Raw genomic sequence first — 24,973 nt, forward strand, 5'->3', positions numbered from 1 at the left:
CGACACCGGTGTTGGCCTAGAGAACCCACTGCGGGACGAGAGGGGAGGGGAAGCTTCCGCTCAGCCGTGAGGCAAGATGGCCACGGCTGGGGGCGGCTCTGTGGCCGACCCGAGGAGTCGGAGTCTTCTTCGCCTTGTGTCTTTCTGCGTCCTGCTGGCAGGTGAGGCCTCCTCCGCCCGTGAGCTCTGCTGCGTCAAAGGAACCTTCCGAATCGGCCGGCCCGCGACTGCCGCCGTCCCCCCTCTGGTCCCCTCTGCCCCTGTCCCCGCACCCAGTAAATCCTCTTTCTCTTTCGTTCCCGCGACACAAGTTCCCCCTTTTGCCTGGACTTGACTTGAGGGTCCCTTCTCCCCCGCGACACAGTGTCTCCCCATTTCCTCCTCCGGGCCTCTTCTGGACTTCCAGCCTGACCCGCCCACTCCGTCCGCCGGCCTCGTTCTCCCCGCGGCCCCCGCCCCCCCACCCCCTTGTCAGAAGACAGGTGTCGGGCAGCTCCGCTTCGTGCCCGCGCGCGGACCCTGTAGGCTGAGCGCGGCCGGTTCCGCGGGTGCAGTGCGGCCCTGCTCGCTCCCGGCTCGGTCCCGGCTCACCGAAAACCCGCGTCCCTGTGCTTTGCCTCGGTTTGTCTTATCAGTGAAGTGAGGCGAAGTGGGCGGTGGGCGCTCTTAACTGCTGAGACCGTGGAGTAGTGATTCAAGGAACTCGAGGCGTTTACGGTGCACAGAAATGTTCGCTTACGCACCTTTTTGTTCTGCTGTAGGTCTTTCTAGTTGGTCGAGCCCTAAAATGCAAACGTGCCTGAGTATGACTATGACCCTTCCTTCCCCTCAATTCATGTTGTCTTTAAAGAGCCCCAAAGGTGGGGCGCCTGGGGGGCTCAGTGTTAAGTATTGGCCTCTGGCTCAGGTCATGATCCCAGGGTCCTGGGATCCAGTCCCGCATCAGGCTCCCTGCTCTGCGGGAAACCTGCTTCTCCCTCTCCCAACCCTGTTTGCGATCCCTCTCTCACTGTCTCTCTATGTCAAATAAACAAGTAAAATCTTTTTTAAAAAACATTTTATTTATTCATTTGACAGAGATCACAAGTAGGAAGAGAGAGAGGAGGAAGCAGGCTCCCTGCTGAGCAGAGAGCCGGGCATGGGGCTCCATCCCAGGACCCTGAGATCATGACCTGAGCCGAAGGCAGAGGCTTTAACCCACTGAGCCACCCAGGCACCCTGAATAAATAAATAAAATCTTAAATTAAAAAAAAATTCCCAAAGGAGAAACTATAGTCACCCCACGCCATAGCCACACATAAATGACCTATGGATGTTGCATTAAGTGACTCATCTGTGGCAAAAGATTTCTCCCAATTCTGTTCAGATTCCTGGAAAAATGTCTCAGACTTCTTATTGTAATCTCTGTCATTAGATTCTTCTTATCCTTTTATTAACCAGGTAGATATATACACACAAGGTGGAAGGCAGAGGTGTGCTCACCCAGGCTGCCAGAAGCAGGTACTTCCGAGGCTACATGCTTTTGCTTTAGGAAATGAAGTTTTCCTTCTTTTGCTTTTGACATAAGTTGCCCTAAGTGAAACTTGTGATAACTCCCTGTGGCACCTAGCTGTGTGCATACATTGACTCCAGTAATGTGTCCAGGAAGTGAGAAGAGTTTCCCTTAGTCCCATTTTAGAAAGTATGGTACACCCAAGCCATACAGCAAGTGAATGACTTGATAGTGCCAATGTCTGTCAATGGTTTCTGACACTTTTTGTCTTCTGATCAGGTTTCTGCAGGGGAAATTCAGTGGAGAGGAAGATCTACATCTCCGTAAATAAAACAGCTCCTTGTGTCCGTCTGCTCAATGCGACACATCAGATTGGCTGCCAGTGTGAGTTGAGGTTGGGATTTGTGTTTGTGGCCATTGACATTTCAGTCTGTGCCCTCGATATGAAGATCCGAGTTCTGCCTGAGAGTCTCAGCACCCAAGTCAGGCTGTGTGGGCAGAAGTGATAGAGAACTGTTTGTCAAACCAGGCGAGATGGTCGTTAAGTGTTACATACCTAAGCTGCTTCTAGTACAACTCGTTTAACCGCCACGACAGACCCATGAGATAGATTCTCTTATTATCCCTGTTTTACAAACGACAAAACTGAGACTGAGAGAAGCAGAATGACTTTTCCAAGGTCCTCATGAAACTAGCAATTAACTGAGGAAATGAGCAGTCAAGCCCCACAGTTCAAGTTCTAAGCCAGGACTCTTAGCCATCCACTAGTTAAAGTAGAAAACCACTGTTTTCTGAGGAGAAGGAAGCCTCGTATTCTGTGGAGCCCGCCATCTCCCACTCTCTGAACAATCTTTTCGGAACTGGAACCGGCTCTCTTAAGGCAGGGGACTGTTTGTAGAGAAGGCACATGAGAAAGCCAAACAGTTGCAGGAGGAATTAGTAAAGCATTCGGATTTGTCTTTGTAGGTTTTGTAAATGTGTTCCCAAAACAGTGTATCCTGACAGTACGGTTATAAAACTGTGCAAGGGGAGAAAGCAGTGGCGTGAAGGCCGGACCCCAGTCCCTCTGCGACTTCACTTGTCTTCAGATTTTGTTCTCCCGTGAATAGTTGTTTTGTCAAAAGGCAGTTAGGCAGTAAGCGGGAAACGTAGAGTCAGATCTTGGGGTTTTTTAAAGTTTTATTTATTTGAGAGAGAGAGAGCAAGTGTATGTGAGCAGGGTTGGGGGTTCGTGGGAAGGGCAGAGCGAGAGGGGGGTGGCAGATTCCCTGCTGAACAGGGAGCCAGATGCGGGACTCAGTCCGAGGACCCTGAGACGGTGACCTGAGCCAAAGGCGGAGGCTTAACTGACTGAGCCACCCAGGTGCTCCAGATCTTTGTTTCTTCATCATCAAATTGGTCATGTCTGAATTTCAGTTTACACCTGCCAAGTGGCTAGATGACACACGCACAAAGCTGAAAGTCAAACTCCCTTCTCTAGACTCTTAACCAATGGCGGCTGAGTGAGCACCGCGGTCCCAGCAGTGAGTACTGTGTGGTCGCTGGAAACCTTCCAGGCTGCCAGGAGGACACACGCACCGGGAGTGAAGGGCTTGCTTAAGGTCCTTCCCGGAGCTATGCTCTATTAATTGTGCCATGTCCTTGGTGCAGGAAGTTCTGGGGGTAGGTTAACTGGCTCCAAACGATTCCACATAAAATTTGCAGACTTTGTCCTTAAAGTGGGTTTGTGGGTGGCAGAGAGCTGGGTCCAGCGTGGGCTGAGATCACACTTGCTGGTCTTGCGGGGACTCCACTCTGGTGCCAAGAGGCTCTGGGGGCGCTAGGGCCCCCATCCTCCTGGAGGTGTGCTCTCAGATTGCCTCTCTGGGAGCGAGTCATTCTGCTTCATGTTCTTAGAGCAGCTCCGTGGGAAGCAATAGCCTGTAGACATGAGCCAAGTTCCAGGACAGAAAAATGACAGGGGAGGGCTTGGGCTCTGGCCACTTCCTCGGGAAGAGCTTAACTCCTTTCCAATTTATTTCTAAGTCTTACTTCATATTTGTCCATCCTGAGCAGGCTACACCCTCTTTAATTAGGATTGCTAGCCTGATAAACTTAAGGAGAAAAAGACGTGGGTTTGATTTCCTGACTATAATTCTCTCCTTTTGGCCCCTTTTAGTTAGTTATTTGTTTAAAGATTTTATTTTTAAGCAATGTCTACACCCAACACAGGGCTCGAACCTGCAACTCAGAGACCAAGAGTCATACCCTCTAGTATCTGAGCCAGCCAGGTGCCCCGTCGGCCCCTTTTAAAGTGCTCCAAGGGGACTATGTGTAGGTTTCTTCCTTTTCCTCTTTTCTTTACTTTTTTAATCTGTCGCCGCAGTATGAAACGAACAAGGGTGAAAAAGTTTCTCCTCATTGACGGCCCAGAGAAAGTGAGCAAGCTACTCCAGACGACATAGCCGCCAGCTGGAACCCAGGTCAGAATGCAGGTGTTTCAGTCCAGTGTCCTGGCTCGGCTTCCCCTGTGCTCCTTGGAGCTGCAGTGAAACACGTTCTGTTCCCAGAACAGCTCTTCCTTTCCGCACATTTTATGTGGCAAGGACCCCTGCCTTTCATTGGACCGAGAGCCGCCATTGGTAGCTAGATCTTTATTAAAGTTATTCCAGATTCTGATACTACTCTAAAGTTTATTATTTTCATCATCACCAGGAATTTCTTAGGTACTTACTCTCTGTAAGATGTAGCTGAAGGTTGGGTACTTGCTTCCATGTCTAGATTTTACCAAATCTCATGGAAGAAACCTTCTTCTTGGCTGACAGTCGGGATATGCTTAAGGTTTTGCACAAGTTAGAGATATTTCACTGCCTTGACCTCGAACCGTAATTCTCACGACTGGCTCTATGTAATAAAGAACCATATGAGGGGTACCTGGATGGCACAGTTGGTTAAGCGTCTGACTCTCGGTTTCCACTCGGGCTATGAGTCAGCATCATGAGATCAAGCCCCATGTCAGGGTCTGAGCCCAGTGCAGAGGCTGCCTGAGGGTCTCTCTCCTCTCCCTCTGCCCCTCCCGCTCATGCACGCGCTTTCTCTCTATAATAAGTGAATCTTAAAACAACAATAATAATGGCTTTCTGCAGCAGGTTTGGAAAGTGGACATTCAGGGGCCTCGCCTGTAGAGATTTAGTAGATCTAAGGCCCACATATCTGTATTTTTTAAAACTTGAGAGTGATACACAGCAAGGGTCAAGAACTACGGCTCTGAGACAATATCCGAATAACACATCCAATTTTCTGTGGGGAGAAGGCTTGTGGGGAGACCGTGGGATGTCTCTTCATGGATCACTAGGGACTTGATGGGCATTTGGGACTATGAACCCTCCATCCTCTACTGTGGTGCTTCCCAGTCTTTGTCATTCATGAGACACATAGAAAATGTTACTTGGGTGGCATCCTGGTATATATACGGAAATGGATGCTATTTGTAGGCTAAGGGGGATGAGTTTGCTCCTAGCTGGGAATGACCAGCCTAGGGTCTTTGGAAAACCTGGGTCCCCAGAAATGAGGGGGGTCAATATCAGCTCATCATTAATCCAGCAAGCCCCATCAGTTGGGAAGGTGTCTTCTAGAGACCCCAAGGTTCTTTATTAATCTTACCCAAAACTGGCTGAAAGCAAGTAAAATCATTCCCAAATAGGGCAGAGGAGTGGATACCCAGGAGTTCTCCTGGAGCCAAGGGAGTCTACACATGTGTTCTCACAAAGGAAGATTCAGTGCTAGAACTCTGAGCGAGGGATCTAGAACCTGTCATTTCCTGGAGAAAATACAGTTTGAAAACTTTGGTGTCTGCTGTCCTAGAAATTTGTTTGTATGCCTACACTTACAATTGAGGGTTGAGTGCAAGAAAAGGATCATGTAACTTTTCCGAGATTTAGTGAATAAAGCTGCTAGTGTGTAGATTTCTTGGGCTTTCTTGTCCCCCAGTCAGGCCCACCAGCTGGTGGCCCTCAGATGGAGCTGGGTGACTCAGCCTTCGGTTCAAGTCTAGGTCTGGAGATGGCGGCATACACCCAGTGTCCTGAGCCAGGTTTGGGGGATAAATGATCTGCAGAATCAGGCAAAGTCAGAATTGTCAACTGTGGGAGCTTTACTGTGACCCATTCTGTCCTGGCAGCGTCCGTCAGTGGGGACACAGGGGTCATCCACGTGGTGGAGAAGGAAGAGGACCTGCAGTGGGTGTTGACCGACGGCCCCAACCCCCCTTATGTGGTCCTGCTGGAGGGCGCACTCTTCACCAGGTGAGGGCTGTGTATGCCTGCCGGGAAGTCACAGCAGAGAGGGGAGGATTTGGGGGACCATCCTCACATCTGTGAATAGAAACTTCCCTTGGCCGCCCTGGTCTGATCAGGGAAGGGGGCAGGGTGGTGGGACTGAGTCTCAGAAGACGCATCCGCCATCAGGGGAATCATGTTGGTGACCTCATAGATAGAGCTCCAGGGAGTAAAGACCCCAGGGAGGAAGGAGGGGTCCCTAGGGTGAGATTAGGCCCTGAGCTCCGGTTGGGTCATCAGCTTCACTTAGGAGTTAGAGATGGAGAAGCAAGAAAGGAGGCAACAGTTCTGGCAGTTTTTGTTTGTCCTAATTTTTTAAGTGTATAGTTGACAAACAACATTACATTAGTTACAGGGTTACAAGGAGTCAGTGGGTTGGGTTCCATTAGTTCCCCATTTGTTTCCATCCTTGGGCAGATCTTGGGACACTAATAACCTTCCCACCTTCCTTCCTGGCCTTCCCTCCCTGTTTCAGGAATCTGATGGAGAAACTGAAGGGGAGAACCAGCCGCATCGCTGGCCTGGCCGTGTCCTTGGCCAAGCCCAGCCCCGCATCTGGCTTCTCTCCTAGTGTGCAGTGTCCCAATGATGGGTTTGGTAAGAGCTCCAAAGGATCAGGGACCTCCCGTCACCCAGAGCTCACTGCTGCTTCAGCGTCATGTCTTTGGAGGGGTTGGGGGTACGCATCTGTCTGGACGTCTGTCTATGCGTCTGTTTGTGTGTAGGGGAACAGCTGACTCCCAAACAGAAGATGGTGTTTCTTAGCGTCAGTCATGCCTTCCATCTGCTGCTTCCACTTCTTCCCCTTCTTTCATCGTCCCTTTCTGTCACAAGCTCGGTCCCTCATCAGCCAGCCGCGGGCTCCCTGCTCCCACTGTCTGTTTTACTCTAAGTGGTGACAGGTTGATGCTTGCTTCTCTGAGCCCCCCTTTCCTTGGAACTCTTGGTCCCAACCCAGTGATATCCTAGCCCTCCTCCCTCGCTGGGTTCCTGAGCGCTTGGAGTCCCAACAGTCTGTCCCCCATCCACCCCCGCAGGCATTTACTCCAACTCCTATGGGCCGGAATTTGCTCACTGCAGAGAAATCCAGTGGAACCCCCTGGGAGATGGTTTGGCTTATGAAGACTTCAGTTTCCCCATCTTCCTTCTTGAAGATGAGAATGAAACCAAGGTCATCAAGCAGGTAATGACTGCCAGCTCCTAGCAATTCTAGTTCCAAAGAGCAGCTTTGTAGGCACTTCACCTGTTTGGAGGGACCTCATCTCCCAGCACGCCCGCTGAAAGACAATTGCTCCAAGAAGAGTCAACACCTGTATTTTTCTCCCATTTCTATCCTGCCTGCTCTTACAGTGTTGACAGTTCAGGCTGGAAGAAAATAGAAATAGTATTTGCTGTGAAGTGAGGTGTGGAGCCCTGGATAGGAGCCGCGAACATGGTAGAAAGAGCGTCAGACTAGGCGTTGAGAGAGTCAGAGACCTCTGACGTTCTTTTTCAGTTCCGGCCAGTTGCTAATTCTGGTCTAGCTTCTTTGTGCTGACACGCAGGGCAATTAGGAGATTTGTTCCATAGTTTCACAGCGATGTCTAAGTGGTCTTGAATTTGTTCTTTGATCCTTGGTTCACTGCTCTGTACATCAGATCGCTTTAAGAACTTGAGGCAGGCCATTTGGGATGGGGTCGTGTCGTCCACCCCAACTAAGGCATTGAGCCTGTGGCTCTTTGGTGAGGTTTTCTCTTGGGCCTTGTACACGCTGGGTTTGTACCAGGATAACTAGCTCAGGGACAGATGTGACAGTGGCTTCCTGACGGGGCTGGGCCCTCTTTCTGGGATGTCTGGGCAGGACTCCATGCGAGCTGCCTCCGTGGGGTCTGTCTCCCTCCCTAGTGCTATCGCGATCACAACCTGAGTCCGAACGGCTCGGCGCCCGCCTTCCCGCTGTGCGCCATGCAGCTCTTCTCCCACATGCACGCTGTCCTCAGCACGGTCACCTGCATGCGGCGCAGCTCCATCCAGAGCACCTTCAGCATCAACCCAGGTAGGCCAAGTCCAAGGCCCGCCGGGGACACTGGGCTGGGGAGCATGGGAGGGACAACTGCAGGCAGGGAGCGTGCGGTGGCAGATGCAGAAATGATTCTGAACAGCTGAGGCCACTGGTCCCTGAAGTGGGCAGAGCAGAGAAGCCAACCTTGAGCAGCGGAGACAGGAGAGGATTCCCAGGCCCACGGGGCAGTCGGCGGAGGAGTCTGCCATGCCGTGTCTGGGGCTGCGGCGTCCCTTATGCCTGTTGCTCTCTCCCGTGTCCTGCTCAGAAATCGTCTGCGACCCCCTGTCCGACTACAACGTATGGAGCGTGCTGAAGCCTATAAATATGTCTGGGATGTTAGAGCCCGACGACAAGGTTGTGGTTGCTGCGACCCGGGTGAGTGTTGGCCCCTGGTCAGGGTGGACGGGGCTGGTCCAGGACGGGCTGGCAGGCCTCGTGCAGGCTCAGGTTTCCGGCTTGCTCTGGTGGGAAGCCTCCGTGGAGAGAGATCTGGGCTCTGGGCCTCCCCAGCTTAGCCATTATCCCAGGCTATGAACATTCTCTTGGCTAGAATAGGTTCGGGGGCCTGGGGCCTTGTCCTAATGGCCATTTTCAAAGCCTGCCTCCCCTGCCTTTTCTGCTGTGCCCAGCTGGACAGTCGTTCCTTTTTCTGGAATGTGGCCCCAGGGGCTGAAAGTGCCGTGGCCTCCTTCGTCACTCAGCTAGCTGCTGCTGAAGCTTTGCAGAAGGCCCCTGATGTGGCCACCCTTCCCCGCAATGTCATGTTTGTCTTCTTCCAAGGGGTAAGGAAGCACTCTGGCTAAGGTGGAATGGGGGGGAGGGGCGGCAGGCAGGGCCAGTGTGGGCGTGGCTATTGTCGGGACGATCTGGGCACTTGATGTAGGTGGTTATTCTGCAGAGAGCGTCTGGATGTAACTCCATGTGTCTCCCCTTGGAGTCCCACATTTTCGGAAGCTTTTGCACCCTGACATGAAATCGCTGTGCTGCCAGTCCCCTCGTTCCCTGCCTTTGACTTTTATTCTCTCAACCCTTTCACTGCCACTCCCACCCAAGGGCCCTGAGGCCCCTGGCTCTCCCCACTGCCACCACAGCCTGGCCCTGGAATCAGGGAGCAGCAGCCGTGGCTGAGCAGGCAGAGGGGACGGAGAGGCAAGGAGCAGGCACATAACAGCTGATGTTCGCCTCGGGCCTTTGCCGAGGCTGCTCTCCCGTTTCTGGGCTCGAGAAGTCCTGTGATACACATGTGTGAGGGATGGTCACAGCTGGGAGGCGGGGTAGGAAGGAGGGCGGAGTCACGTGACTGCGTGAGCTGGCCGGCAATTGTGAGGACATGGGACAGTAGCCTTCATGCCTTGAGCCTTGGTGATCTGGCCTCCCAGGACGAAGCCTGCCCTGACCCTTGGGAATCTCTGTTCCGTTTCCCACCCATCTCGACCCTCAGGAAACTTTTGACTACATTGGCAGCTCAAGAATGGTCTACGACATGGAGAAGGGCAAGTTTCCTGTGCAGTTAGAGAACATTGAGTCATTCGTGGAGCTGGGACAGGTGTGCAGCGTGTGTCCTCACCCCCTTCCCTCCTTCACGCTGCCTCCTCTGTGTCCTGTTGTCCCCACTGCTGGTGCCACCACCTCTCCCGTTGACTTTTCTCTGACCTTACGCCTTTCTCCCGGGTACGGGCCACAGTGGACACCAGTGATACGTGTTGCGTCTTCATCCTCCCCCAGGTGGCCTTAAGAAATTCACTAGAGCTTTGGATGCACACAGACCCCATGTCTCAGAAAAATGGGTCCATACAGAACCAGGTAATCTGAGCATCTTTCCTCCTCACTTCCTGTTTCATCAGCTTACCATATGGGCACCCCTCACCCGGGCCCTATCCCCCGCACCAGCCCTCAGGACCTGTGAGACAGGACCTCAGGTTAGGTACCAGCTAAAGGATGGACAGCATGGCTGTTTCCGCTCCCCAGGAAGGGCTGTGAGCGCAGCTCGTGTGTTGGTTTCCTGGGACGGGCAGTTCTCTGACTCCGTGCCTAGCGGTGGACGGGGGAGCGACTAGCTCCTTTCTCTGCTGCCGCACCGGCCCGCTGGTCCAGGCTGCCCTGCCGGATGCCCGGCTGCTTCAGACTCTCTACCCAGATTGTCTTCAGCATTCCTCACCGCTTCCTCAAGACCCTCCTCCATCTCAGGGTCCAGCTTTAGGCCTGTTTTACTCATGAGGTGGTCTTCCTGCCCTTGCGGTGTCCGTGCACCCCGCCCCCACTCTGGGCTCCCGTGTGGCAACCCACGCGGTTTTGTGAGAGCGATTTGCTCCTCTAATTCTGCACAAGTAGGAAGTTGAGCATCTAGTGAGACTAAGACAGTGTGAGCCGCAGGACACTCAGCCTCAGTTCCCAAGGACTTGAGGAACTGGGGTGCAGGAAGCCTGGGGGCATCTCCCAAGACTCGAGGGAGATGGCCCTGTGGTCCTGGAAGAGACCTCCGGCCACCCCGAGCTAACCCATTCCTGCAGGTGGAGGCCCTCCTGAGCACACTGGAGAGGAGCGGAGCCGGCATCCCCGCTGTGGCCCTCCGGAGGCTGAACCAGTCCCAGCCCCTCCCGCCGTCTTCCCTGCAGCGCTTCCTGCGGGCTCGGAACATCTCCGGCGTTGTCCTCGCGGACCACTCCACCGTCTTCCATAACCAGTAAGAGTCACCGAGGCCGCATCCTCGTTCCGGGAGAGAATCTACGCTGTAGTCTGGGGTCTGTGGCGGGGGGACGTCTCTGTGTCCAGGAAGAGCCCCACCCTCCCCTGCCCCCGCAGCATCCTCTCCAGAGCTCAGGTCGATTCGTGTCTTCTTCGCAGTAGCCTGCTCACCTCCAGGACAGGCGCCTCATCTGACTTGGCATCTTGGAGAACAGGCCCCTCTCAGCCTTCCCGGGCACAGAGCATCGTTGCTCAGCCAGCCTCGCCCCGCTCTCCGGAGGCTGGGTCCCCAGGGCTGCCAGCAGAGGGCAGCACCTCCCGCAGGAGCTGGCCGGTGGGGGGCTGCCCCAGGGTGCTGTGCGGGGTGTGCAGACAGAACTCGTGCTCTGAAGTGTACCGTGTGCCTGCCGTTGGGGTAAAAGTGTCCCCTCCAGATGAAGGGACTCCAGAGAGAAGGGGTGAGGCCCGGTCGGTCACATCTCTCCTGGTCTTGGGCACCCCAGACTGCCCCTAACTGCAGCCCTAGGGTATCGGGGGACTTCTCACTGGGGCTGGATTGCTAGGCCCCCAGCTCCCCTTCCCTCTGCCATGAGACCAAACGGGTTTCTGAGTAAAAACACTTAAGTTTCAGTTCTCTGACCCCAGCCAGGGAGGACTTTCTCATTTATTTGGGGGCAGAGACGCTTCAGAGCTCAGGTCAGCACTCTCCTCCCTGTCTGACCTCGCAGCACTTTGGGGTCAAGATGGTCATTTGCACATGTTCGGCCTCGCTCCTGTGGGGGCCAGCGTATGTCAGGGCTGAAGGTTAGGAGTGCTCTGCTGGGCTTCAGAGCCCACACATGCCTCTGCTGGGCTCCCCGAGGACCTGGTGCGGTGCGGTGCGTCTGGGAGCAGACCCGCTCATCTCCCTCTGCACCAGCCCACCCTCAATGCTGACGTTTGTTGGAAGCGCCGCACGAAAGCTCTAGTGATGGCGGGCTTGCTCCCAGAAAGTCCTCTCAGCCGTCCCGCACGTCTGCGGCCCAAGCAGAGGGGAGAGCGTCTCTTCCGTTTGAGGCTTCCCAGGAAGGGAGACTCCTGCATGCCTGATCTCATTTGCCTTTTCTCGCGTGTCCGTTAGGAGGGTCCTTGTATTGAATCGCTCCTCTCCCGTCTCCCAGTCCCCACGCTATCTTCGATGTGGAACCCTCGTGCTCTTTGCCCTTCCTCGGAGGATGAAAAGAGAGAGGCTCCTGCGGGGGGGGCGCTGGGGCAGGGCGCTGGCCGCGGGTGGCCGAGGCTCATGGCGCCTCTCCCGGCAGCTATTACCAGAGCATTTACGACACTGCGGAGAACATCAACGTCAGCTACCCCGAGTGGCAGAGCCCCGAGGAGGACCTGAACTTCGTGACGGACACTGCCAAGGTAGCACTCACCTGGGCGGGGAGCACAGTGAAGCTGCTAAGGGTTAGAAGAGGTGCGCCATTCAGCCCCTTCCTCGCCGCCGCAGGCTCTAGCAGATGTGGCCACAGTGCTGGCACGTGCGCTATACCAGCTCGCAGGAGGGACCAACTTCACCGATGCCATCCGGGCTGATGCCCACACGGTAGGGACAGGCGGACCCTGCCTCCCCGCCAGCCCTGTTCCTGCAGCAGCCTGCCCCATCCTCATGCCACTGTCTCTTCTCCCAAACCCGGGAGCGCACGTGGGTGGAGCTCCCCGCGCCCCCGAGAGCCGGCCCCTGCCTCCCCAGCCCCTGCCCACAACAGGGTTTCCCTGGAGAACGCTCCCTGGGCTCTGGATCTCCAGATTGTTGCTTCTCGCTGCCCCAATCGTAGGTCACCCGCCTGCTCTATGGGTTCCTGGTCAGAGCCAACAATTCCTGGTTCCAGTCTGTCCTCAGGCAGGACCTCAGGTCCTACTTGGGTAAGCACGTGCTGTGGGAACGGCACCCTTGGCCAAGGCAAGGGATTGAGAGAGACCATCTTGGTTTAATCCTTTTTTTTTTCCTTTTCTGTTTTGTCCTTTTCTTCCCCTCTGTTTTCCTTTCCGTCTCCTGATACATATCGGATCCATTCTCTTAACCTTCTGTTCTCGGGCCCTGCCAACCTCGGGCTCCTCTGTCTCACACCCACACCCGCCTCCAACCCTCCAAATCCTCCCTCCCCTGCGGCCTCCGCTCAGGCGATGGGCCTCTTCAGCACTACATCGCGGTCTCCAGCCCCACCAACACCACTTACGTGGTGCAGTACGCCTTGGCAAACCTGACAGGCCGGGTGGTCGACCTTACCCGAGAGCAGTGCCAGGATCCAAGTAAAGTCCCCAGTGAAAGCAAGGATGTGAGTGGTAGGGGGTGTGGGAGGTGCCCCGAGGGCCTCTTTCCCCTGGGGAAGTTGGAGAATGTCCTGGGCCCGGCCGGACCCAAGGGGCTGGGATGGGGAGGCTGCAGCGCCTTAAACTCGAGTGTTGGAGAGGCAGTAGCCGGGGTGGAAGCAGACCCTGTCTAAGAGAGGGTCGCCTCGGCCCCACTCCATGGCCTGTCTTCCCGTGCAGCTGTACGAGTACGCGTGGGTCCAGGGCCCCCTGAATTCCAATGAGACGGACCGGCTGCCCCACTGTGTGCGTTCCACGGCGCGACTGGCCAGGGCCCTGTCCCCCGCCTTTGAGCTGAGGCAGTGGGGCTCTACCGAGTACTCCACGTGGACGGAGAGCCGCTGGAAAGACATCCGGGCCCGCATCTTTCTGATAGCCAGCAGAGAGCTGGAGGTGAGCCGGTAGGGGCTGGGCGGAGCTTCCCTTGGGGCTGCTGCCTCTTCCCTCGCACCCCCTCCCGTCTCCCGTTTGGCCCAGATGTGCCACAGAAACCACCTGTGACTCTGTCCCTTGTCAGCTGGCATGCCCCGTTAGGAAGCCTGTCTTCACGAGAGTCTGGGGCTAGGCTCCCACGGAGGTACTGCTCTGCCGGGGACCCCCCGCAGCTCCACTCCCAGCCAGCAGTGCCCCACCTGCTGCTCCTGGGATATGGACAGGGTCCCCCATTTCTTGAGCATCTGTCACGAGGAAACCAGTGATGTAATTGCCACCAGAGTCAAAAGTCATGGATCCTAACTTCAGGATGCTTAAACTCTAACTCAGGCAAGGGGGAAAGAAGAGTAGAGACCCTTTACTTCTCTATCCAAACAGAGACTCAGTATCCCAGTTGGGAAGATGTTGCCTCTGATTGCCCCGGACTTGGCGCTCAGAGCCAGGTCCAGAACTCAGAGGAAACTGGCTTGAGTTTTGAGAGCACCTCTGCCCTCCCCGCCCCTTCCCTGCCCTCCCCGCCCCACCCGCCCGCAGTTCGTCACGCTGATGGTGGGCTTCGGCATCCTCGTCTTCTCTCTGGCCGTCACCTACTGCATCAACGCCAAGGCCGACGTCCTTTTCATCGCCCCCCGGGAGCCCGGAGCTGTGTCTTACTGAAGAGGAACCTGGCTTTCCCTGCCAGCTCTACTGTTCATGTCCTAGATCATGTGTCCCATGGGGACATAAACCACTAGTTTGTCACTGGAACCTCTCTGGGCCGCTCAGACTGGAATTAATGTAAAGAAGTGCAACCGCCCAAAAGAAGGGAGGGAGAAGCAAGTCACCTGTCCTCTCCAGTTCCCCCTGCCCATCTCCCCTTCCATGGTTGGTCCTCACCCCTGCCAGATTCTGGAAAGGCAAATAGAAGCTTCTTGCTCCTGTTCGACTCCTAGCTGCGCCCCCTCACTCACTTTCTCCAGGGTCCCTCCTCTGCCCTCCGTCCTCCCCAGGACCACCCTCTGCTCCCCACCCCACCCCGTATCTAACCACTTCCTATTTGCTCACTGGGAAGGACAGGAAGGCCGGATGCCAGGGACAAACTACGAGGAAGCCCTAAGGAGCAGGCCAGGCCGGCTGGGGCCCTCACCTGCTGTCTCCCTCCTGCTGTCCTGTCCCCAGACCCTTAGGTGGCCCAGCAGGGGGTGGGCTGCTGGGTGGTGGTCCACCGCCAGCCACAGCGCTCATTGTGATTTTACGAAGCTGTAATATCTGTTTTTGTTTTCTCTTCTCCGTGTGTGTGTATGCGCGCGTGCGTGTGTGTAAATATATAAATAGCAAGTTTCATTAAAATAGGCTGTCCCACGTGACCTGTACGTGTTCTTCCTCACCCTTGCGTTGGGTGACCGTGACCAGAAGTCATGAAATTGTTACCTCACGTGCTCTCTCTGGGGGCTCAAGGAGTGAGGCTCTGTCAGAAGCGGTGGAAGTCCTCCCAGCAGGGCTCCGGGGGCACCGCGGAGCCCTGGCTTCCCCCCTGGCTTCCCTCTTGCAAGAGCCCCGTTAGCCTCGTTTCCCACTTCATATTGGACAGGCGCGTCCTTGTTCACTGCGCGACGCCAGCTCGGGTGCCGGCCCTCGGGGAGAGACAGGTGACCGGTGTGGCGGTGGGCGGTGGATCTAGAGTGCTCGGACAGCATGTGGCAGGCTTCAGGGCCCTGGGGTGCATCTGGAAAAGCCGCCCAGAGCGGGGAGGCATCTGAGTTTCGGTCTGGAGTTCAGCGGCGGAAGCACAGAGCCCAGGAGGCTCGGGTAGCATTCGGGAAGGGCAGGCTGTCCAGGGCGCAGCCAAGGAGGAGACGAGGCCGGGGCAGGTCACACGGGCCTGGGCTGGAATGCTGAGGGATTGGGCCTCGTGTTTCCTGTGGGCACTTTGTAGACCCAAACAGGCGTGGCTTCCGACTGTCCTGGAAAGAAAATCTTGGCTCTGGGCAAATACTCGGATTCCCTGGGTCTTTCTGGGAGCAGAGCTGCAGAGTACGGCCGCACGGCTAAATGCTGGGGTGGGAGGGGTGGGCAGCTGCGAGCCTGGGGAGGGGAAGACCCCTCCGGAGCGGTGCCTGAGGCCAGCCTTGTCCCCTCACTGCGGCCCTGAGGCCCCGGAGGCCCCGGAGGCCCCAAGACCACTGACCTGGGGAGGACCTGCCCCCAGTCCCTGGGGCTGGGCTGGTCACCTTCCTGTATCCCGCTGAGGGGCTGATTTTCCTTGAGGCTCCCCTCAGCGGACGTGTTTGGGGTTGTAGGAGGTAGAAATGAGCCCGCTCCACCCCACCCCCACACCCCTCCTGGCACGCACACTGTGCTGGCGGGAGGCAGGAGCAGCTGCCACCATTGCTGGGCTGACTCCGCGCCTCCCTCGGCCAACAGGGTCTCCCAGCGGACAGGGCAGTGAGCTCCCGAGGCCCGCTGGCAGCTTCGGGAGGCAGGGAAGCGGCTGGGTACCAGCGAGGGGGCTGCACAGCGTGGGCGCCGGTACAAGACAAGGGGCCCAGCCTCCCTGGCTCAGGGAACGCTCCGCACCAACGTGTCTTCCACCCCCCTCCCCCTGCCACCCCGACCTCACAACCCTCCCACCCCAAATACAAAAGCAACAAACCGGGCTCTCCCCATGGCTCTTGGGGAAACCAAGCTCCATAGGAGGGGCACAGACCCCTTGCTGACCCCTTCAGGGGCCCCTTCGCTGAGACCTTGTTCTGGCTCCTCCCCTTGCACCCGCTGTGCGCTGGAGACCTCATGGCCATGGTCATGGCTGGCAGCCAGTTAGGGTCACAAACCAACGCCTCAGCCTACCTTCCCCACATTTGCTTTGGGCCTTGCTCACCCCTGTGCCCCCTGGGGATGTGTCACTTCCCCTCCCTACTTCTACCCATGCGGGGCTTGAAGAGCTGACCGCTCTGTCCCAGGACCCAGCCCGCCTCTACCTGCCCAGCCCCCTTGTATCTCAGCACAGAGGGCTCTCCCGACAGCCAGTGTTTCTTCCTGTGCTTCTCTCAGCCTTCCCAAAAGCAAGTGCTGGCAGATATTTTCATGGAGAGTCTGGTGTTCTGGACCAAGATCCCACTTTATTCAGTAGGACTCTGTTTCTTCGTGGAACCCTACAAGCAGAACTTAAGAATTGTACGCATGAGCTAACTCATTCAACGAATGGGGGAAACAGTCACCCAGAGTGAGTGAGTGGCTTGCCCAAGGTGAATTAGAACCGAGCTGAGACCAGAGCAAGTCTTGTATCTGCACGGGCAGTAATCAACATTTACTGAGCACGGTTGTGACAAGGTGCTCCGTCCTGGCCTTGGAAAAAGCTATGGTGAGATGTGGCAGCTTCCCTTAGACGCTTAGGGTCCAGAGCCTGGATGGCAGAAAGGGCCAGGACACAGGATAAATAACCAGGCAGAGCAGCGCACACTCCGTCAACATCAGTGCTGGGACTAGGTTCTGCCTGAGCTTGGACGACGGAAGGCTGGCGTTGGGCAGGGGGCCCGGTGTGTGCTTCTGGGCCGTGTTGCCTGCACCGTGCGGAGTCAGACGAGGGGCAGCTGCCCGGGGTCCCTGCTGGCTCTCACAGCCGCCTCCATGTGGCCTCACTTCCATGCTCAACTCCTCAGGGCAGCGGGGATGAAAGGTTGGTCAATTCTCGGGGCCCCGGGATGATTCAGTCCATTCTGCAGTTAAGCAGCAGGCTCTTGGCTTTGGCTCGGGTCATGGTCTCAGGGTCATGAGATCAAACTCCCTGTTGGTCTGACTCCAAGCTCAGCCTGAAGTCTGCTTGTCCCTTTCCCTCCGCATGCTCTCTCTCTCTTTCTCTGTCTCAAATAAATCAATAAGTAAAATCTTAAAAAAAAAAAAAAAAAGAGCAGACTGTTGATCAATTCTTGAACTTTCTAAGGCCCTTAGGAAGTTTTCCTCCCAGAGAGGAAGGCCTGGGAGGCACTTATTGCGCTGTAACCCGAGGACCCTAGGAGTCTGGGGGTGGGTGGTGGGACAGCAACACAAAGGCCATTGCAAAGTGACTCGGAGACTCAGGTTCCCCCCCCCCATCCTTCCTGAAGTTGTAGCTGAGCTTGGGAAGGAGAGAGCACTTTCCAGGTCAGGGTTCAAATGGCCTGGGGTCTGATTTGTATTCCTTCCTGAATCCACACACAGAAGGTACAGGGGCCCCCACCGTCCTGCAGTGGAGACAGGCAGGCAGAGCTCTGCACCTTAGTCCTCAGTCCCCGAGTTGTCCCTGAGTCGTTGGAATAGGGAAAACACCAGCAGAGCGCAGGGGCCACCTCAGGAGGCCTAGAGATGACGCAACCCCAAGTAAGCCTCCAGGCTTGGGCTCCAGTGGGCTGGCCGCAGGGGGGTGGGGTGGGGGGACTGGGGCCAGGACCCTGGGGTCCCCTTCCGCCCACACCTCCAGAGAGGACTTGGAGAAAGGGCAGGGAGAGGAGAGGAAAGCGGGCATCCTGAAAAGAATAAACCAGTACAGGGAAACAGGAAGTAGGGAAGCCGGGGGCCAAAGGGGGAAAGGGAACTGCGGGAGCCAGGAGCCCGGGAGGTGGGGGGGGGGGGGTGGCGGGCGTGGCCGGGAGGGGAGTGGGCCCGGGAGCTGCTGGTGACAGATGGGTGGACACAAAGAGCAGAGCTGCAGGGAAGACAGATGGGTGGGGGAGGGAGGGGGAAGGCTGGAGGGGCAGTGGTTGGAGGCCTTAATGAGATTGGGGCCGGGCTGGGGCTGCGCAGAGGTGAGCAGAGAGGAAAGAAGAAAGGCGAGGCCGCCCCCCCCCCCAGACAAAAGCAGCGAGGCCTGGGGGCCAGGGTGGGAGAGGGCCCTGGCCGGCCACTGGAAAGGGGGGCTTCCAGCCCGGCTGGCAGCGGAGGGAGTGACAGATGCGTAGTTCACCAGAGTGGAGACCCGCTGTCACCTTCTAGAGGCACCGGGAGGGGAGCCGAGAAAGACAGACGGACAGAGCCAGCGTGGGGGCAGACACGGAGGTGGAGGCAGGGCCAAGGCTTCCCAGCCACACGGAGGCCGCTGCCCAGGCTCCTCTAGCCTGCCTCCCTCTCATGGCCCGGGATGCGGACCAGCCTTTCCTCCTAACAGCCCAGCCGGGGCCACTCCCTGGAAAGGGTCAGGCATCACGGCACAGCTAGGGTTAACGCCGTCTGCTCTCCCTGCCAGCCGCTCGCCGGTTGGGTCCCCAGGGCTCCCCACATATGTCACCCCCGCTCCTGCCAACCCACTGCTCCCAGCTCCTCCGGGCCCTCCTCCACCCTCAAGGACTAGGCCCCGGACCCCACATCCTCCCCACACTCCAGCCTCCCACCCCAGCAATCCACCGTGAAGGCTGTGTAGCCGCGCAAAGGTGGTGACAGTCTGAAAAGCTGGCTGGGACAACGGCACACAAAGTGATGACAACCAGCCACAGGGCCAGCTCGGGCCCCTTCCTGCTCTTCCCGCCCTCCTTGCAGCAGAGACCCTCACACAGCTTGGGGGACAGTTGGGGGGTCTCCTGCCCCCTCGGACCAGGGCACCAGGGCTGCCGGTGGCCTGGGCTGACCCCAGAGCCTCCCCTCCCTCACCCGTAATGCCTCAGATACACGCACGCATGAAGGTGATTCAAATCGCGCCGCACAGATGTCCAGGTTGGGGTGAGTGCTTGGTCTAGGACTCCCCCACAGTGTGCGACACGCGCCCTGTGAGGAAGGCAGCTTGATTGATCCCCATTTCACAGAGGACAAAACAGCCTAAGTCAGGATGAAGCCGGTGAAGGTCACCCGGCTCCCACTTCGGGAGCATTACTCGCTCTTTCCGGTGCCCCATGTTTCGGCTCCTCTGCATACGACCAAATCCTCAGAGCCAAACAGCCTACAAGGAGAGAAGCTGAGGACTGGGACCCTGTTCCTCCCTACCTTCCCCACCCCCACCCCCAGCAAGGGGCGCTTCTGCTCCTGGGGTCCCTCTAGGTTTTGCTTCTGTTTCCCTTAACGTCTCCCTCTGTGGGAGGGACTCCCGGCCTCGGTCACAGTCCCTCAGACCTAGAGTTCTGTTAATCTTGTCTCCCCATCCCCGGCTCTCTGCCCCCTCCATGTCTGTGTCCCCACCCTGTCTTGGGCTCCCCCAGGGCTCTCGAGTACCAGGCAGGATCATCCCAGAATTCCCGTGTCTGCCCCCGCCAACCCCACCCCCCACCCCGGTGTCCCCAGCTCGCATCTCTGAGTCTCCACAGAGCTTCCCTGTCCTAGCAGCTCCTGTCTGTGTCTCTCATCTCTGGGTCTGCCCCGCATGTCCGTCTCCCTAGGCCTGCCCCACGTCCGCTACCCACCGACAGCGGGCTCCCAGTCCCCTCCTCTCCCCCCGTCTCCCCTTCCGCTCCAGTCCACCCCATGGCACTCTCTCCTGGGTCTCTCTGTCTCCCAGTTTCTTGGCCAGGGTGGAGGGCAGGAGGGTGGGGGAGGCAGCATTGCGGCTGCTGGGGGCTCATTAGGTGGAGATTGGTTTTTAATCAACACCATGGCAATGATGATGCAAGAACTGAGATGCCACCTGATCCCCTGCCCCCCAGCCCCCCTCCTCAAGCCTCCTTTCCCCTCCAGCTCAGCCCATCTGCTGGCGCCGGGGCACCTGTCTGGGCCTGCCCAGGTGGGAGTTGGCACCTCCCAGACCTGGGGGTGAGGAGGGGCAGGGGAGCTTGGGGAGGGATTAGAGGACTCCCCTTAGGGAATGCCTCACCCTGGAGAAAGCCCAGGAAAGGTTGATGGGCAGCAGGGAAATGGCAAATGACTTGACAACCAGCAGGTGGGGTGTCTCCTACTGAGGTCTGGGGATAACCAGACCTTTATGCAATAACTCAGTCTCCATGGCAACATAGGAAGCAGCTCTAATTAACCCCATTTTACAGAAAAGGACGTTTGAGGCTTAAGAGGTTAAGTTACTTGTCCAAGGTCACACAGCCCGCCAGGGCTTTCTTCACCGTAGCACACTCCGCAGTGCTCAAGGCCCTCGTTCGTTCTGGAGACTCACAAAGACTCCATGAAGGTATCCAACAGCTGGATGGAGGAGAGAACACAGGAGCGCAGCCCTCTGCCTCTCCGTGCTTCCCTTGCTCCCAGCCCCTGCCATCCTGCAACACACACACATACACACACACACACACGCACACACACACACGCACTCATACACGCATGCACGGGCACGCACGCACACACGCATGGGCTGGAAGAAGCTGAGCTGCTCGTGTGAACTTCACCAATGCCCGTTTGCATACAGCTAGCTCTGCATCTGGTTTTCTTACTGCTCATTTGCTGCCCCGCCACACTCCCAGCTGTCCAGGCCGCCCTGCCCAGCCTTCTCCCGCATCCTCACTCCGCCGCCTTTAGCCCTTCCTTTCCTCCCCAGGGCCCCTAATTCCCAGTGGGTCAGCTCCGTGTCGGGAATCTGACCCTGCCGCCCCTGGTGCCGAGGAAGGTGGGAGGACGAGGGCTGGGATAGAGGGTGTGGGGTGTGACGGAGTCCCGGGGGTGACGGAGTCCGGGGGTGACGGAGTCCGGGGGTGACGGAGTCCGGGGGTGGCCAGGTCAGGCCCTGAACAGGAGCCACAGGCAGCCTCCAGGGGGTCTGCCGGGCACGAGCTTTGTGAAAGATGAGAACTTGGTGACGAGAGCAAGGGCTCTGGGGTCCTTTCCCACGTTTTAGCGCTGTCCACTTGCATACCTTGGAGAGCCTTCTTCCCAGGAGAAGGGACACAGGGGAAGGGCCGTCAAAGTCACACTGGGACCGGGAACAGGAGCATGGCGCTTAAACCTGGCATGCTGGGGGCCTCTGTCCCCACTGCCTCTGGTGTGGAAGACTGAGGGGGTTCATCTGTGATCCTGCCCTGGCTCTCGCCCCAGCCCCACCCCTTCCCCCGGCTCTCCATTTCTTGCTTATGAAATATGCATGGAGAACAGATGTCCCTGCTCCCCTACTCCCTGCCCCCCCCAGGGCCATTCCCCACCCCCAGCTCCCGGGAGGTGGGGTGGGGGGGTGTTCCCAGTTCCCTCTGCCAATGGCTGCCTGGCCTGACTGTTTAATATTGATGAGGGGGGGGCCTGGGCCAGCCAATGGAGGGCCGGGGGTGTGAGTGTATCTCCATATATATACATAGGGCTGGGCCCCCCGCACAGGTGTGTATGTGTCTGTGAGTGTGTGTGTATATGTGTGTGCGTGTGTGCCACTGGCCTCAGCACCTGGCCAAGCCCACCCTCTCCACCTGGGCCCTCCTTCCTCGCCATGTGTACCCCTCTCATCTGCCCTGGAGCCCGCGCAGCCAGGCCACAAGGCTGCCCCCGAGAGCTCTAGAGAGCAGGTCACTAACTTTGCAGACGGATGAGCTCTGAGCAGCCAGAGGAGACTGGGGCTGTAAGCGCTGCCCCCATCCTGCCGGCCGTGGATCCCCTCACAGGGTCTTCCTAGGTAAAGGGAGAACTGTGGGCTGGGGAGGGGTGGGTGAGTCCCTTGCCCTCTGGCTCAAGTCCCCTCCCGGAGCCTCCCTCTGGACCCTCTCCCACGACCCTGCACTTCCCTCTTCCCCACTCCTCCCCTTGGACTCTGTGCCTGTCTGTTTTCTATTGGGTTGAGCACAGCAGAAGTGGGGCCGGAGGTCCTACCCCCGATGCTTGGGATTTTGCTGCTCTCCCTCATCCTTGGAGCCTGGAACTTTGGGACCAGAAGTGGACTGGGGGTGAGGACTGCAGGGGTAAACAGAGGCTGCTGCCAGGACTGGAGCTGGGCAGGACGGCGGGGCCGGGTGGAGGTGGAACAGGGATCACATAGGGAGCACATGGAGGGGCGGGGTGGCAATGGTGGAGCGGTCAGGGGTGCAGCAACACGGGCATGGGGCAGAGGGAGAAAGGGGCTGGGACGGACGTGCTCAGAGGAACCCCGCAGCTAACTCCTGAGCCGGGGGTGGGGAGTTGGGGCAGGAAGGAGGTACTGGAAGGTGCTGACTTCGGGGTTGTCACCCCCTCTTGTCCCTGTGCAGCCGGAATGCACAGTGTGTTCTGAATTTCCGTGCTGACCACCTTCTGTTTTACGTGATGGCTGTGCATGTGTCTGTGAGATGGGGGGACCCTTGCACCCACCACGCCCCCCAGCGCTTAGTAACCACTTGTCAACTACCCCTGAGCCTGTCTTCCCTGCAGTGGGATGGGGCAAGGGGACGGGGGGGTGGCTCCTGACCTCTGGGAGAGGTCCGGAGAACCGGAGAACTAGGCTGGTGAGGAAGGGAAGGAGCCTCGGTGCTTCTTGTTTTGGCCGGTTCAGTCCCGCTGAGCTCCCAGCGAGTGGGCCCCATTTCCCCCTTAACACTCCTCCGAAGCAAAGCTTTTCACAGACCTTTCCCTGCTGCCTCACCCTGACCTCCTCTGGTCCCAGGGACAAACCAACCTCACCCAAGTCCTATAATAGTGTCCCCAGGAAGCTGTCAATGCCTCCCTCCCCAGCAGACCATATCCGATCAGAGGGTGGGCAATGGGAGGACTTGGAGTGGGAAGCTGACTGTCATCCCTTCCCCTCTTCTTCTTCGTGGTGTCACTGAAAGCACCAGGGAAAGGCACCCACCGCCGAGGGTGTTGGAGGCAGAGCTAGAGGAAGGCGCTGGTCCTGAGCAGGGCCATCATGGCCAGAAGAGATACAAGCCTCTGACTCTAGGGGATGGGAGGTAGAATCAGGTGTCTTCGGGGGTCACGGTGGACCGTGGGGGGCCGGCAGGGACTGAGCTGGGGCAGCTGTGCCGAGCTCCATATGTCCCAGTCCACTCTACAATGGGCAATCTGCGTGTGTACCCCTCCCCCGCCACCCCCCCCCCCAGGCAGCAAGGCTGGAGAGGGGCCCTGGGAGGGAGAAGATGGCAAGGCCAGGGCTCGGAGCTCTCGCATCACAGCTGGGGAAGGTTTCGAGTCATGGCCATCCTCTCCTGAAGCTGTGACCGCAGTCTTGCTCAGTTTTCTTTTTCTTCCTCCGTATTATTACAAAACTTGTTTTATGGTTAAAAAAACCATGTAACATAAAAATTTACAATTTTCAGTGTACAGTGTGGTAGTGTTAAGTCTATGCATACAATGGTGAAACAGATCTCTAGAACTTTTCCAGCTTTCAAATCTGAAACTCGACGCCTTTGAACCATACCTCCTCTTCTCCCCCCACCCCGCCCTTGCCCCAGACCCTGGCCAAGTGCCACTACACATTCTGTTTCTCTCAAGTTGACTGCTTAGATCCCTCGTATAAGCGGCATCATACAATAGTGGTCTTTTGGGGACAGACAGGCTTATTTCATTTAGCATAATGCCTCAAGTGTCATCTATGCTCCAGCTCCTCTTGAAGGCCAAATAGTATTCCACTGACGGTAGAGACCATATCTTTACCTGGCCATCTGCCGCCGGACATCTGGCTTTTGTCCATATCTTCCGGCGACAAGCGCTACAGTGAACATGGAAGGGCAGGGAGCGGTTTGAGATCCCGATTTCCATTTTGAGGGGCTACCACCCAGAAGTGGGATTGCTAGATCATCTGGTAGTTCTGGTTTTAATTTTGGAGGGGTTTTCCACAGAAGGTTTTCCACGGTGGCTGCACCATTTTGAAATCCCACCAACACACGGCACGGTCCGAGGGACTCAGTGTCTCCACGTCCTCACCCCACCTGCTCCTCAGTTTTTGTTTTGACAGTAGCCGTCCTCATGGGGGGTGAGATTTTAGCTCGTTGTGGTTTTGATTTTCTTTTCTCTGATGACGAGGGATGAGGGGCATCTTTTCATGCCTGCTGGCCATCTGTCTATCATCTTGGGAGACATGTCTGTTCAAGTTTTTTGCCCTTTTTTAATTGCTCTGATGTTTTGTTGTTGTCGGGGTTCTTTATAACCCTCTGGATATTCGCCCCTCATCAGATACAAGATGTGCACGGGTTTTCTCCCGTACCTTGCCTTTTCACTCTCCTCGTGGCATCCTTTGACTTACAGAAGTTTTCAAGTTCCACGTGGTCCCATTAGTCCATTTTTGCTCTCCTGTCTTCCTGTCCGCTCATATGCAAGAGATCACTGCCAAGTGCAATCCAATGTCACGAAGCTTCCCCTTGTGTTTTATTCTAAGAGCTGTCTAGTTTCAGGTGTTTAATTCTTCTGCTGGGTTATATCCTGCAATCCTTACCCCTTCTCACCCCCCTCCTTTCCTGTTGCTCCCTTCCGGGATTCTCTTCCCTTCTTCCCATCTTTCGTCCTACTCCTGTACTTGGGTCCACCTGCCTGTCTCTCCCAGACGTCACCCCTCCCACGTTTCTGCCGTTCTCCCCGCCGCCTCCCCCCCCCCCCACAGTACCTCCCTGCTCCCAACACCTGTCCAACCTTCCTCTTGCCCTCCCCACCTCGGAGCTATCCCCTAATTACCCTAATAACTCCTTCTGCCCCAATCAATTTCCCCTTCTCTCCTCCAGGCTCGGGACTGGAACCCTGACCATGGGACCTTGAAGTGGCTCCGACCTCCTCAGCTCAGTGGCAGACCCCACTCCCCCAGGCCCTTCCTGCCCCTCCCACCACCAGCTTGCGGGCTCCCAGAGGGAGGGGTGGGGAGGGGACCGCGATCTCACGGGGCAGGGGACTTCCATC

General features: G+C 57.0%; 1 protein-coding gene across 2 annotated transcripts; it reads left to right on the top strand.

The window, feature by feature from the left end:
* Nucleotides 1-26: 26 nt before the first annotated feature.
* Nucleotides 27-14,667, top strand: NCSTN (nicastrin). Of its 2 annotated transcripts, none has more exons than XM_044266683.1 (17): nt 27-161; nt 1,772-1,876; nt 5,652-5,775; nt 6,284-6,405; nt 6,846-6,991; nt 7,693-7,843; nt 8,118-8,227; nt 8,482-8,634; nt 9,294-9,398; nt 9,578-9,655; nt 10,363-10,535; nt 11,839-11,941; nt 12,027-12,122; nt 12,355-12,442; nt 12,701-12,855; nt 13,070-13,282; nt 13,856-14,667. In XM_044266683.1, the coding sequence occupies exons 1-17, from the start codon at nt 77-79 to the stop codon at nt 13,976-13,978; spliced, it is 2,130 nt and encodes a 709-aa protein (XP_044122618.1). In that variant the 5' UTR covers nt 27-76; the 3' UTR covers nt 13,979-14,667. The 2 variants fall into 2 exon arrangements, with proteins under 2 accessions (XP_044122618.1, XP_044122619.1); XM_044266684.1 differs by lacking the exon at nt 27-161 and adding an exon at nt 3,858-3,954 and having other exon boundaries at nt 1,788-1,876.
* The last annotated feature ends 10,306 nt before the right edge of the window (nt 14,668-24,973 follow it).

The sequence above is a fragment of the Neovison vison genome, chromosome 10 (genome assembly GCF_020171115.1).
Source record: "Neovison vison isolate M4711 chromosome 10, ASM_NN_V1, whole genome shotgun sequence".
Taxonomy (NCBI): Eukaryota; Metazoa; Chordata; class Mammalia; order Carnivora; family Mustelidae; genus Neogale; species Neogale vison.